The sequence below is a fragment of the Prionailurus viverrinus genome, chromosome D3 (assembly GCF_022837055.1).
Source record: "Prionailurus viverrinus isolate Anna chromosome D3, UM_Priviv_1.0, whole genome shotgun sequence".
NCBI lineage: Eukaryota > Metazoa > Chordata > Mammalia > Carnivora > Felidae > Prionailurus > Prionailurus viverrinus.
Window position 1 is genome coordinate 22,532,063 of NC_062572.1, and position 14,433 is coordinate 22,546,495.

Below are 14,433 nucleotides of genomic sequence, written 5' to 3' on the forward strand. Positions count from 1 at the left end.
GCTCATAGAGGGAGGTCTCTCCCCTCCAACAGGAAATCTGATGCCTGTTAGGCTCCATGGAAGGGTTGGTTGTGTTCTAGTTGAGCTTAAATAACCACACAGAAATAACTGCAGGCACCAGGCAATACATTCCTCTTGTGTCAAATGTCTGAAAGCAACTGTAATTAGCAGAATAGGGGAGGAAAAAGTGGAGGTGTATTTCTCCAGTTTGGGAAAAAAGGAGACAGTGGGCACGCAAAGTGCTCAGAACAGACCCTGGCACTTAGGAAGCGCGGAATAAATGGTAACTGAGCGGTGGACCCTCTTAACTTCCCCGTCTGTAAATAAGGGAATTGGCTAAGTTGATACATTCTCGGACCTTGGGTGATTCATTTTCCAGGCGCACGGGGAAACGGAAGCCAGAGGAAAGAAAGAAGCCTGGCGACTCTGCGCCCAGGCCCGGATTTAGCACAGCAGGTAACTACCCACCTGGCTTTGGAGGCGACCCAAGAGCCAGGCTGATGGGGCGGGCAGCGGCCAAGGGGAGGGGCTTACCCGTCTCCGCCCACACCCCACCGTTTTCCTTATTGGCCCCGTGAGCTCTATAACTCGTGACGTCACACGTGTGCGCCACGAGTGTGGAAAAAGGGGCGTGGCACACCGAGGAGGAGGAGGAGACAAGATGGCGACGTCCGTGGGGCCGCGGTACCTGAGGTTGCTGCGCGGTGTCACGTCGTGGCGGAGCAGGTATAGCTGCTTGGGGAGGTTGCCTCAGGGCCGGAGGCAGCTTAGACCGAACCGGAGTCGGGAGGGAGGAGTCGTTTCCCTATTACGGGCTCGACCTGAGGAGGGGTCAGGTGGAGACGGCGCCATCCACCTTCACCTCAATCAGGTGGGACTCCCGGCGTGTAGGGAGGTCCGGGTTTAGTTAGGGGCTGGCCTGAGCGCTCTCGCTTTGCCTTTTACAGCTAAGTGGAAGTGCAGAAGGGAGAAAAACAAGAAAACCAAACAAAACATATGGTTGCCTGCCCGCCACTAGAGTCGAGGCTGGACTGAACGCTTCTTTCGGGATTTGTGTTCCTGGAAGGGCGACAGGATGTGGGAAGAGCTTTGGACTGGAAGTTGGGGTCTTTACTTTGGATTCTTGGTGTTTGAAGCGAAGAGGTTGGATTCAGTAATCGCAAATAGTCTGTTAAGAAATTAGGTCTTGGTTACTCTGGATGACTCCCAACTGTTAAGTTCTTAGAGTTGGAAGAGACGTGAGAGGTCATCTAAATCCAGCTGTTTTTGGAATTGTGGAAATCGAGGCCTTGAAAGACGGAGGGACTTGCTCAGTTTTACCCAGCCAATTAGTAGCAGAGTCCCGACCCCGACCAGGCTACCTCTGTCTCTCACTCAAGGAGCTTTCCCTTAGGCTGTCCACCATGAGGGCATTTATTATCCACAAATAGCTAGGGACCATTTGGACTCTCAGAAAATGGATTAAAATGTGGGTAGCTATGACTCAGAGTCGGCTGCTTGGTGTCATTTCAAAGTGAGAAGGTTTGGAGACGCATAGTGATTTTTGTTTTTCTGGCAGGGTTAATTTTGTCAGCATTGACCAAAACTTGCTCTGTGACCAGAGGTGACCTATCATTGTGATTTGGGGAAGTAAAAGGATACTGGATTTGGACTGAAAGTGAGCAGAAACTGATTGTCCTTACCATCAAAGCTTTACTCTCCTATCATGGACTATTTCAGAAATGGTGTAGTTCTCTCAGGAGGGGGCTCTGCAATGTGTGGTAACAGTTGGGATTTGGAAAGGAGGGTCTCTGCTTTCGATATTAATACCAGATGTGCTGTTTATCAGTCAGCCGTGAATTCACCTAAACTGTGTCATGAGTTAGAATGACTAAAAAATGGCATTCCTAAAATATTTTTTTAGATGAGGAGGAAGATTTACTCGCTCACCATCATTAAGAAAAAGGGTTGGAGGTGGGGAGTCCTACTTTTATCAATATAGATAAATGAGATTGGATTTAGGTGCAGTGGTTGGAAAGGATGAGGATTTGGGTACAATAAGAGCTTTTAATTTTCAAAGGTATTATATATTGTTGATAACAAATACCATAACAGCATTTTCATAGGCTTTAAGTAAAGCATGGCTGTGAGACATACAGATGAAAACCTCATATTGCAGGGGAGTTTTACAGTTACTGGGTGACGTGTGGCAGGTGATAGAACAAAGAGAAAACAACGTCTTGGGTAATTAAGGGCCATGTTTCCCAAATTTGTTTGATAAAATAATAGGGTAGGTATTTATTAGAAATTGAGATTCCCAGATATATCCTCATCCTGCTGCCAAATTCAGATTTACTAGGTGTAGTAGCTTGGGACTGCAAGTGTCTTAGATGACTCTTAGGTTCAGGCAAGCATACACTGACTCCTTAGTACCTAAGGAGTGGTTGGCTTGTACAAGGCTTTCATTCAGAAATATTGACATTCCTACCACTGCAAACCATAGTGCCAGGGACCATGGGGGAAAGGAACAACGAAGACAGGTATTAAAAGATACAGCATTTGGAATGGGCTTTTTGTTTAAAGAATTTTGCAGTCTAGTAGAAGAGAGAGAAAACATTCAACTAAACACTAACACAAGATAGAATGTGGAATAAGGCCTTCAGGAGGTCTGCCAGTTCATTTTTAGAAAAGCTTCATATGTTCAGAAAGCAGGAGCGATTCTCCCTCTCTCTGCTCCTCCCCCACTCATGCTATGTCTCTGTCTCTCAAGAATGAATAAATGCTAAAAAAATTTTTTTTAAAAAAATGGGGGCGCCTGGGTGGCTCAGTTGGTTAAGCTCCTACTCAGCTCAGGTCATGATCTCATGGTCCGAGAGTTCAAGCCTGCGTCAGGCTCTGAGCTGTCAGCACTCATGCCCTGTCTCTTTCTGTCTCTCAAAAATGAATAAATGTTAAAAAAAAAAAAGGGGGGGGTGGGCAGGGGAGATAGAAGGATTATAGTTAAAATGTCACCACCAGGGATGATGTTAAAAGATTTTAAGTTTACATGACTTTAATTCTATTTTTTTAATTATTATTTTTTTTATTTTGGAGAGAGAAAGAGAGCACATGAGGGATGGGCACAGAGAGGGAGACAGGATCTGAAGCAGGCTCCATGGTCCCAGAGCAGAGCCTGATGTGGGGCTTGAACTCACAAACCATGAGATCATGACCTCAGCTGAAGCTGGATGCTTAATCGACTGAGCCACCCAGGTGCCCCAAAAGTGTTTTTTAACCATGACAATATGGCCATAGACCAGTCAGTGTGGATACTCGTCATAGGCAGTTTTTTTTTTTTTAAAGTAATCTCTACTCCCGCAACGTGGGGCTTAAACTCATGACCCCAAGACCAAGAGTTGCTTGCTCCACTGACTGAGCTAGCCATGGGCCCCTGGTCATAGACAGTTGATAGAGCCATTTCAGTTTGTTCATATTCATATGTTCAGCTGAACATAAACTCTGTTACTTTAAAAAATAGTAATAGGGGTGCACCTGGGTGTCTCAGTGGGTTAAGCGTCCAGCTCTTGATTTTGGCCCAGGTCATGCATCTCTTGGTTCGTGAGATTGTGCTCCTGCTGTCAGTGTGAAGCCTGCTTGGGATTCTCTCTCCCCCTCTCTGCCTCTCCCCTGCTCATGCTCGGGCTCCTTCCCTCTCTCTCTCTCTCTCTCTCTCTCAAACATAAATAAACATTTAAAAAGTAGTAATATGTAGCTAGGTGCTGGTTTTTTATGATTGTCTCATGTAGTGTCAATGGGATCCTGTTTTTACAGGTGGGGAAATTGAGGCGTAGAATTAATTGAGTTTCCTAAAGTCACATTGCTAATGAGTGGCAGTAAGTCATGCATTCAGACTTATGTGCTCACTCATGGGCTTTAATCACCTGCTTGCAGCATGCCCACTTGAGTCACCACCTAGAAGAGTCAGCTGATTGAATTTATCCATTCATCCTTCTGGGGTTTAATCTCACCATTGAGATTGGAGTTCAGTGGGAAGGCAGGCAAAGTAAACAAATAGGTGATATATATATATATATATATATATACACACACACACACACACACACACACACACACATACATACATACATACATATACATACATACATATACACACACACACACAATCTTTTCAGGTAGTGAGAAGTGCCATGAAAAAAATAAAGGAAGGTGATTAAAGGGCACATGGTAGTCAGGTAAGACAAACTGAGAAGGGAACATTTCACAGAGAACTGAATGATGAGGGAGTGGGCCACATAGAAGGGTGTGCCCATTAGAACAAACAGCAAATGCAAGGGTGTGGAAAGAGGCAAAGGTGTGGTGAGTACTAGGAGTGGCAACTGGAATGAGTAAGGAGGAGACAGAAAGCAGTAGGATATCTGAGAATCCAGCAAGGACCAAGTACATGGGGTCTGGTCTTTTCTGTTTTGAAAAGGTCACTCTGGCTGTTTTGTGGTGAATAGGATATAGAGGGCCAAGAGTGGAAAGTGGAGAACAGACTTTCTCAATCACTTGTTAAGAGAATCAGGTGTCTTGGGTTAGGGTGTGAGTAGTGGTGGCAATGAGAAATAGATACATTTATATACATCTATATATCTTTATATCTATGCATGTGTGTGTATAATTTTTTTTTTACTTTTTTTTTTTTTAGTAATCTCTACACCCAACATGGGGCTCGAATTCATGACCCCGAGAACAAGTCGCATGCTCTTCCAGCTGAGCCAGCCAGGTGCTCCTAGACAGATAAATATATTTTAAAGGTAGAGTCTTCCTGTCTTGCCAGTGGATTGAATGTGGATAATGAGAGAGAAACGTCTTCTATATGAATGAGTCTCAGGGTTTTGACTTGTGTAGCTGTGTAAAGGGTGCCTTTTGCTGAAATGGTATATTATAGTAATGCTGCTATGGTAACAGGTAAACCCCAGCATCTCAGTGACTTAACACAGTGAAAGTTTATGTCTTGGGGCACCTGGGTAGCTCAGTTGGTTAAGCATCTTACTCTTGATTTTGGCTCAGGTCATGATCTCATGGTCTGTGAGTTCAAGCCCCACATGGGGTTTTGTGCTGACAGCATGGAGCCTGCTTGGAATTCTTTCTCCCTCTCTTTCTGCCCCTCCCCTGCTTGCTCTCTGGCTCTCTCTCTCAAAAATAAACGTTTGAAAAAAAAAATCTTAAAAAAAGTTCTCATCACAAGAAAAAAATTTTGTTAACTGTATGGTGACAGATGTTAACCAGGCTTATTGTGGTGATCTTTTCACAGTATATATACATATTGATTTATGTTGTACACCTGAAACTAACAATGTTATATGTCGATTATACCTCAGTAAAAAAGAGAGAAAGGGGTCAGTTGTGGCAGATGTTCTGTGAGACTCAAGAAATATGCATTGGTGTTGGCAACCTGGAAGTTGTTAGTGACCTTGACAAGAGGTGACATGGTTGAAACAAAAGCTTGGTTGAGCAGGATTAAGAGAGGGTTAGAGGTGAGGAAGTAGTGCCAGTGAACATAGCTCTTTTTTTTCTTTACTTTTTATTTTAATTCCAGTTAATGTACAATGTTAGTTTCAGATGTACAGTGATTCAACACTTCCATACAACACATGCTGCTCATCATGTGACAAGTGCACTGTTTTTTTTTTCTTTTTAATTTTTTAAATATTTATTTTTTGAGAGAGGGGGAGGGACAGAGAGGGAGAGAGAGAATCTCAAGCAGGCTCTGCATTGTCAGCACAGCCTGACACGAGGCTCAAATCCACAAACTGTGAGATCATGACCTGAGCTGAAACCAAGAGTCAGATGCTTAACTGACTGAGCCACCCAGGTGCCCCCTCTTTTTTTTTTAAGTTTGCTTATTAATTTTTGAGAGAGAGTATGCGGGTGAGTCGGGAAGGAGCAGAGAGAGAGCAAGAGAGAGGATCCCAAGGATCCCAAACAGAGGATCTCCCAGGGCAGGGCCTGATGTGGGGCTCGAACTCACAGACCTTGGGATCATGAACCAAACGAGTTGGACACTCAACCAATTGAGCCACCCAGGTGCTTCATGACAAGTGCACTCCTTAATCCCCATCAACCGTTTAATCTGTCCCCTACATACCTCCCTCTGGTAACAACCAGTTCTCTTAATGTTTTGTTTCTTAAATTCCATATATAAGTGAAATCATTTGTTATTTGTCTTCCTCTGACTTATTTCGCTTAGCATTATACTCTCTTGCTCTGTTCGTGTCATTGTAAATGGGAAGATTTCATTCCCTCTGAGGGCCAAATACTATTCCATTGTATATGTATACCATATATTCTTTAACCATTCATCAATGGACATTTGGTCTGCTTCCATATCTTGGCTATGGTAAATAATGTTACTATAAACATAGGGCTGCATGTATCCCTTTGAATTAGTGTTTTTGTATTCTTTGGGTAAATACCCAGTAGTGTAATTCCTGGATTGTAAGTTCTATTTTTAACTTTTTGAGGAACCTCCATACTGTTTTCTACAGTTGCTGTACCAGTTTGCATTCCCACCAGCAGTACAAGACAGTTTCATTTTCTTCACAGCCTTGCCAACACCTGTTGTTTCTTGTGTTTTTGATTTTAGCCATTCTGACAGGTGTGAGGCGATATTGCTTTGTAGTTTTGATTTGCCTGATGATGAGTGATGATGAGTGCCTTTTCACGTGACTGTTAGTCATCTGTATATCTTCTTTGGAGAAACGTCTGCTCCTGTCTTCTGCCCATTTTTATTTGGATTATTGGTTTTTTTGGGTGTTGAGTTTTTAAGTTCTCTAATATTTTTTGGATACTAAACTTTATTGGATATATCATCTTCTTCCATTCCATAGGTTGCCTTTTAGTTTTGTTTCCTTTGCTGTGCAGGTTTTTATTTTGATGTAGTTCCAATAGTTTGTTTTTGCTTTTGTTTCCCTTGCCTCGGGTCCTATCTAGAACCAAGTTGCTATAGCCAATGTCAGAGAAGTTACTGCCTGTGTTCTAGGATTTTTACAGTTGACAGTGCACGTAGCTCTTTTTAAGAGCTTGTTATGAAGGAGAGAAGAAAAGTGGGGTGGAAGCTAGACATGGTAGACAGTGTTTATGTAAGATTGGAGAACATACAGCATTTATCTCAGGATACGAATGATCCAGTTATAAAAGACTAACTAGTGTAATGGGGTATTTGCCAGGCATTTTTTTCCAGGAGCCGGGGTTACAGAGGTGTATGAGAAAACTGAGCTCTGTGTTCTTGGGCAGGCATGCTGAGGTGAAGGCCCATATGCAAGACAAACCACCTGAGTGCTGTGTGTCTGGTTACAGTGGATAGACCATTATCTCCCATTTGTACCTCCCCAGCCAAGGGAAGAAAAGCCTTATTCAGCAGTCTGCAAACATTCTTTTAGTTGGGGGGGTTCAGCACTCATTCTGGAACACAATACAGCAGTGTACAGAACACAACAATGTACCTTTAGTCAGTTTTTACACTTCTTGTTCTAATTCTGTTTGGAAAGCAGGGTTTAAGGCTTTTAGCTTTTGTAGTGGGAGTTTCCAGTCTTAGAGACGAGCATTGTTCACTGCTGAAAGAACATTCATATACTGAAACATACCCTTTGTGTTAATAGCTGTACATCTCTCTGGCCTTAGTGGTGATGATTATCATGATTCCATACTTTTTCTCTATACGAACCTGACTTGCCTGTGGGAGAATCAGATTCTCCCACATATTAGCACCATGCTGTGACGGTGTTTTTAAGTCAATTTCAAGTAAAAGAAAAAAAAAGGTGCCTAAACCTGATCATGTTTGCAGGCTATCTATATAAGACATAACTACTAAATATCCATGAAAATGTATATTATTGTATGAAGGTCATAAATGTAGTTTTATTTTCCATAAAAGTAGCAATGTAGACATTTGTAATAAATTATTACATCTCACATAAAAGGCCTCAGCAGAAAAAGAAGTGCTTACTGACAAGGACTATTTTCTTTATTTTACTATTTTTTTACTAATTACTTTAGATTTCAGGTCAAAATTTGGGGAAACCGAAGTGCTATCTGAATTGACAATGAGATGTGTGCTCTTTGATTAGGGGAAATGAAAATTCACAAATGCTTTCCTTGCTGGCAGTCATTTATTGCCACTGGGAAAATGTCCAGTTTCCTTGGGTGAAGGTGAAAGAGAAACAAACTGAGTCAAAAATAATGTTTTCTTAGGGGCACCTGGGTGGCTCAGTCGGTTAAGCGTCCGACTTCAGCTAGGTCATGATCTCGCGGTTTGGGAGTTCGAGACCCGTGTTGGGCTCTGTGCTGACAGCTCAGAGCCTGGAACCTGCTTCAGATTCTGTGTCTCCCTCTGCCCCTCCCCTGCTCACTCTGTCTCTCTATGTCTCTCAATAATAAATAAACATTAAAAAAAAAAAAGAAATAATGTTTTCTTAGAGTGGAAAGCTATCCTTGGTAATTTTTTTTCTCAGGAGGCCTGAAACGTGTTCAATCTGTCAGCATAGCTTGACAAAGTAGTAAAGTAGCCACAAAAGATAATCCAGAAATTCTAAATTAATTGAGCTTTCTAGACTTGAAGTAGATTAGAATAGTTACCCATGGTTTGTGTCATTTTTTTTCCAGGACAGATTTTTAAAATTTAAAATGTGTTAGATTCTTTAGTGCATAGGGGTTAGATGTTTTAAAAACAAAATTTTTTTTAATGTTTATTTATTTTTGACAGAGAGAGAGAGAGAGAGAGAGACAGAGCACGAGTGGGGGAGGGGCAGAGAGAGAGGGAGACACAGAATCCGAAGCAGGCTCCAGGCTCTGAACTGACAGCACAGAGCCCGATGTAGGGCTCGAACTCACAGACCGTGAGATCATGACCTGAGCCGAAGTCGGATGCCCAACCGACTGAGCCACCTGGCCTCCCCTGGGGGTTAGATGTTTACAAGGCTGTGTAGAGTTCTTTTGTGGTACAGAAACATACGGCTTTGTGGAAGAGTGCTGGCTTTACTGCCTGTTATGATATTATGCTTAATTAAGAAAATAACTTTATTGTGAAATAGTTTCAGAAGTTAAAATAGAATTCCCAAATACTCTTTACCCAGATTCCCCAGATGTCGACTGTATTTGCTTTACTATTCTCCCTCCCTGTCCCCTCTTCAGGTGTATGTGTGTGTGTATATATATATTTTTCCAAAACACTTGAGAGAAAATTACAGATTTGATATTCCTTTACTTTGAACCATTTCAGCCTTTTTCCTACAAGAACATTTTTCTCACACAACCACAGTGGTGGTCAAAACCAGGAAATTAACATTTATATAAGATTGTTAGTGAATCTATAGATTGTATTCAAGTTTTGCCAGTTGCTCCACTAATTTTTTAAAAATTTTAAGGTAAATGTTTAACAGTTCATTTCTGTTTGCTTATAGCCTCCTCCACCGTGAGAACACTGTTCTGAGCCATTTCCTACAGTCCTTAAGGAAGCTGCCTGTCAGAGCCTTTTATACAAGTAAGTAGCAATTCTAGGTAGTGCTGGCCTCTTTGTGCTTCAGTTTGCTTATCAGTATACTGGGATAAACAGGTCCTATTTCATAGGGAAATTATTAGAATTAAATTAAAATTAAATGACCTTATATCTGTGGAGTTCTTAGAGTACCAGGCATATAGTTATTACTGAAGCACTAGTGATTGTGACCTGATCATTTTTACTGGCTGCATAGTATTCCATTGAATGACTGTACCATTTGGTGTTAGACATTTAAATTGTTTCTAGGCTTTTTCTGCTATATACTTATTCTTTTCTCCTTAATGTTTATTATTAAGAGAGAGCATGAGCAGGGGAGGGTCAGAGAGTGGGGACAGAGGATCTGAAGTGGGCTTTGCACTAACAGCAATAAGCTGGATGTGGGGCTCGAGCCCACAAACTGTGAGATCGTGACCTGAGCTGAAATCAGACGCTCAACTGACTGAGCCACCCAAGGACCTCTCTACTATATATTTCTGTGGTAATATATCTTTGTGCAGCTTCAGGATAAATTTGTAGAGTTAGACTTGCTGAATCAGAAGATTTATGTGTTTTGCAAGTTGGTATTTAGGCCAAATTGCTCTTCAAAGAGGATTGTTCCACTTTATATGCGTTTGAGTAGGAGGTGCTCGTGAATGTGTCAGTTCCCCACACCCTCATCAAAACTGTGGATTGTGAACTTTTTGATATTGTAAGCAGCCATTTGAACTTGTACAAGAATGTGTCTTGTCTTTACTATTTAGATACCATTTTTTTAAGTTTACTTATTTTGAGAGAGAGAGAGAATGTGTGAGCGGGGGAGGAGCAGAGAGAGAGAGAGAGAGAGAGAGAGAGAGAGAGAGAGAGAGAATCCTAAGCAGGCTCTGTGCTGTTAGTGCAGAGCCTGATGTGGGGCTCCATCTCACAAACTGTGAGATTATGACCTGAGCCAAAATTGAGAGTTGGGTGTTTAACCAGCTGAGCCACCCAGGCACCACCTAGATATCCTTTTTATTCTATCATATCAGAAGCCATTTTGAACTGTCCAGTGAGAATATCTTGGGGATAAAATGAGATGGTTGATGAGAGCGAAAGCAAAACATTTATTTATTTATTTATTTATTTATTTATTTATTTATTTATTTATTTATAATGTTTGTTTATTTTTGAGAAAGAGAGACAGAGTGTGAGCAGGAAAGGGATAAAGAGAGAGACATAGAATCCAAGCAGGCTCCAGGCCCCGAGCTGTCAGCACAGAGCCTGATGTGGGGCTTGAACTCACAGACCATGAGGTCATGACCTGAGCTGAAGTCAGCCACTCAACCAACTAAGTCACTCAGGCGCTCCTATTTATTTAAAAAAAAAGTTTTTTTTAAGTTTATTTATGTATTTTGAGAGAGAGAGAGAGAGTGTGTGTGTGTGCGAGCGCAGAAGCGGGAGAAGGGCAGAGGTGCCCCTCCACTATTTAACTTTAGAACATTTTCATTCCCACCTCACTGTGCCTCAACACCCCCCCCCCGACCCCGCCCCAAACCTGCAGTCCCTTGCAGCCACTAATCTACTTTATGTCTCTGTAGTATGTTTCCTATACTGGACGGTTCATGTGAAAGAAATTCTACAGTATGCAGCTTTTTGTGGCTGGCTTCTTTCATGTATTGTTTTCAAGGTTCATGTTATATCATGTGTCAATACTTCATTCCTTTTTTATTATCAAATAATATTCTATTATATGGATATACCTCATTTTTTTTATTCATTCACCAATTGAAGGCCATTTGGATTGTTTCTGTTTTTTGGCTGGTGTTGGACATTCTTGCACAAATTTTTGTGTAGATGTATCTTTCTTTTCTCTCAGGAATATCCCTAAGAACAGAATTCCTGGGTCGTATGGTAATTTTATGTTTAACATTTTGAGGAACTGACAAACTCTTTTTCAAAGTGGCTGCCCCACTTTATAAAATCCCACCAGCAGTGTACGGGGGTTCAAGTTTCTCCACATCCTTGCCAATACTGAGTTGTCTTTTTTTTTTTTTTTTAAACTAAAAAATTTTTTTGAGAGAGAGGGCGCACGAGAGGGGCAGAGGGAGAGGAAGAGAGAGCATCCCAAGCAGCCTCCGCGCTGGGCTTGATCTCACAACCCTGACATCATGACCTGAGCCAAAATCAAGGGTCAGGCACTTAACCGACTAAGCCACCCAGGTGCCCCTGAATTGTCTTTGATTATAACCATCCTAGTGGGTGTGAAGTTGTAGCTCAGTTTGGTTTTGATTTGCATTTCCCTGATCACTAATGATGTTGTATTGGTTTGTTACAGCTGTTGTAACAAAGTACCACAAACTGAGTGGCTTACACAGTAGTAGAAAACTTGCTCAAGTTCTGAGACTAGAGGTTTGAGATCAAGGTGTCACAGGATTGCTTCCTTCTGATGGTCATGAGAGAGAATCTGTTCCATGCCTCGTGTCTAGCTTCTAATGGTTTGCCGGTGGTCTTTGGCTTGTAGAAGCATCATCCTGGTCTCTGCCTTCATCTTCACATAGCATTCTCCCTATAAGCGTGTCTGTCTCCAGATTTTACCTTTTTATAAGGACACCAGTCATATTGGATTATGGCCCACCATGATGACCTTATTTCATCTTGTTTACCTCTCTAGGGACCCTGTATCCAAGTAAAGTCACATTCTGGGGTACTGGGAATTAGGACTCAGCATACGAATTTTGGGGGGACACAGTTCAACCCATAATAGATGTTTAGCATCTTTTCATGTGCTTATTGGTCATATGTATATCTTCTTTGGAGAAATGTTTATTCAAATCCTTTGTACATTTTTTAATTGGGTTGTCTTTTTTATTATCAAATTGTAAGAATTTATGAGAGTTTGCATTGTAGTATACTAGTGTCCAGTCAGAATTGGGTCTGGATTGTAAAAGTAAGGTCAGAGAGTGCTGGATGAGAAGTGATACCTGACTCCCAGTTGTGGACCTGGTGGTGTCTTGCCAGGCAACTTTGATTAGTTTTGTTTCTTGATCTCTTTTGTGATTCAGTGTTTTCATGTTAAATTCTCTGGCTATGGTGGCAGTTGAGGTGCATTGTAGTTTCACAGGAAAGATGCTTGTCCCTTACTTATTGGTAAGATTTGGAGACAGAAGGGTCTTACTAGTGACTCAAGGTTGCACCTGCTTATCATACCCCTTTAGGGTCCTGTAACCTTAGTGAAGGCTTTTTTTTTTTTTAATGTTTTTATTTATTTTTGAGAGAGAGAGAGACAGAGTACGAATGGGGGAGGGACAGAGAGAGAGGGAGACACAGAATTGGAAGCAGGCTCCAGGCTCTGAGCTGTCAGCACAGAGTCCGAACCCACAAACTGTGAGGTCATGACCTGAGCCAAAGTCAGGTGCTTAACTGACTGAGCCACCCAGGCACCCCTACTGAAGGCTTCTAAGATGCGTGACTTTTCCTGGGCCTCCTTTTGGTGCTGTTTGCATGACTCATCCCTGTCCCTTCTCCCAGTCTCAGAATTTTCTATTTTTTTGTTAACAGATGCCAGAAGAGTCCACACTGCCCCGGCTCGAACCTTGTTCCTGCTGCGCCCCCTGCCCATTCTGTTGGTGACAGGCAGCGGGTATGCAGGTTACCGGCAGTATGAGAAGTACAGGGAGCGAGAGCTGGAGAAGCTGGGCTTGGAGATTCCACCCAAACTTGCTGGTCCCTGGGAGGTAGGACTAAGGTGCAGTCACCGTGAATTCTCATTTAACACAACTGACACTTTTTAAATTGCCCCAAAGTTGAAATGTTTGAAAAAGTGCAATGTTCTTTTTTGGAGCTCATGTCTCCAGTGGGTTTTTGGCCAGACACAGACATTATACCTTTGGTGTCATGTTGGGCTTCCCTTCTGTGTCCACACTTACTCCTAATCTCCCCAACAGCTCTGAGGAGAAATTCATTACCTGCTGTTGAAATCCTCAGAGTTCATGCCCTTCTCTGAGGATAAGCTGAAACAGTTGGACTTTTGGGATGTGGATAAGTTCTCTCCAGGAACCAGACTGAAATAATAAAATTTCCTTTATTTTTATTGCTCAAAATGCTTCCCCGACAATAGGACCTTTCAGTAGGGGCAGGCTTCAATGTTGTTGAACCATGAATGATGTACAATAGAACTGTCTTATTCATCTGTGCTCCAGTGGCCCAGAATGATTGGTAACTTAGAGTAGACAGTCAGTAAATTTGGAACTGAGTATTAAGATGCAAGCTTAAAAATGTCTTCTCAGCCATAATTTAGCAAATAAAAAATCTGAAATATTAGTAGAGCCAGTGGGTAAAAGCGGGGGTGGGGGGGGTGAGAGTAGGGACTTTATGGTATTTAGATGATGCTCTTGGGTTTCCTCATGAGCCGTTCCCTATCAGTAATCCAGCTCTGCTGAATCCACTGACCAAGGCATGTGGGTCTTAAAGGCGAGTTCCAGCCATGTTCCTCAGTAGCTGTGTGAACGTGAACATGTCACTTGCTATTTGGTTCTCTGTGTGACAATGTCATAAACAACTATAAAATAGGTTGGATTGGAACCCAACTGAGATTTCTTCCAGCTCTAGCATAGTTTATCTAGGAATATTTGTTGGCATTGGCATTACATGCTACATTATAGGCTTCCTCCTAAAATCCTGTTTTGAATTTTGGTTTTGACCCTCTTCCTCCAGTAGAATCTAGTGTAAAGATTTCACCTGATTTCCACCAGTCCTATAAAACTGTGACTTATTCAGCTGGTCATACAGATCCAGATGTGGCTGTTACCCAAGGAGATACCTGCTTGCCCGTGTGTCTGTCCTTTTTCTGGCCTATTCATACACCTTGGGCTTCATAATAGCCTATCTCAGACCAAGAAAAAAAAAAGGCTTTCTGTTTTCTGGTAGTATATGACAAAGTCCTTTTGGCGAAGGGTAAT

At 42.1% G+C, this 14,433-nt stretch overlaps 1 protein-coding gene across 3 annotated transcripts in view; it reads left to right on the forward strand.

Annotated features, from left to right (window-relative positions):
* Positions 1 to 637: 637 nt before the first annotated feature.
* Positions 638 to 14,433, forward strand: part of PISD (phosphatidylserine decarboxylase) — a 35,867-nt gene continuing 22,071 nt past the window's right edge. The window contains exons 1-3 of one of the 3 annotated variants that reach the window (XM_047826871.1): positions 638 to 726; positions 9,423 to 9,502; positions 13,034 to 13,209. In XM_047826871.1, the coding sequence (XP_047682827.1) occupies positions 662 to 726; positions 9,423 to 9,502; positions 13,034 to 13,209 (321 nt within the window). In that variant the 5' untranslated portion in view covers positions 638 to 661. Of the gene's footprint in view, positions 727 to 4,722; positions 4,776 to 9,422; positions 9,503 to 13,033; positions 13,210 to 14,433 lie in introns of those variants that run through there. The other 2 variants (XM_047826872.1, XM_047826876.1) reach the window with 2 other exon arrangements.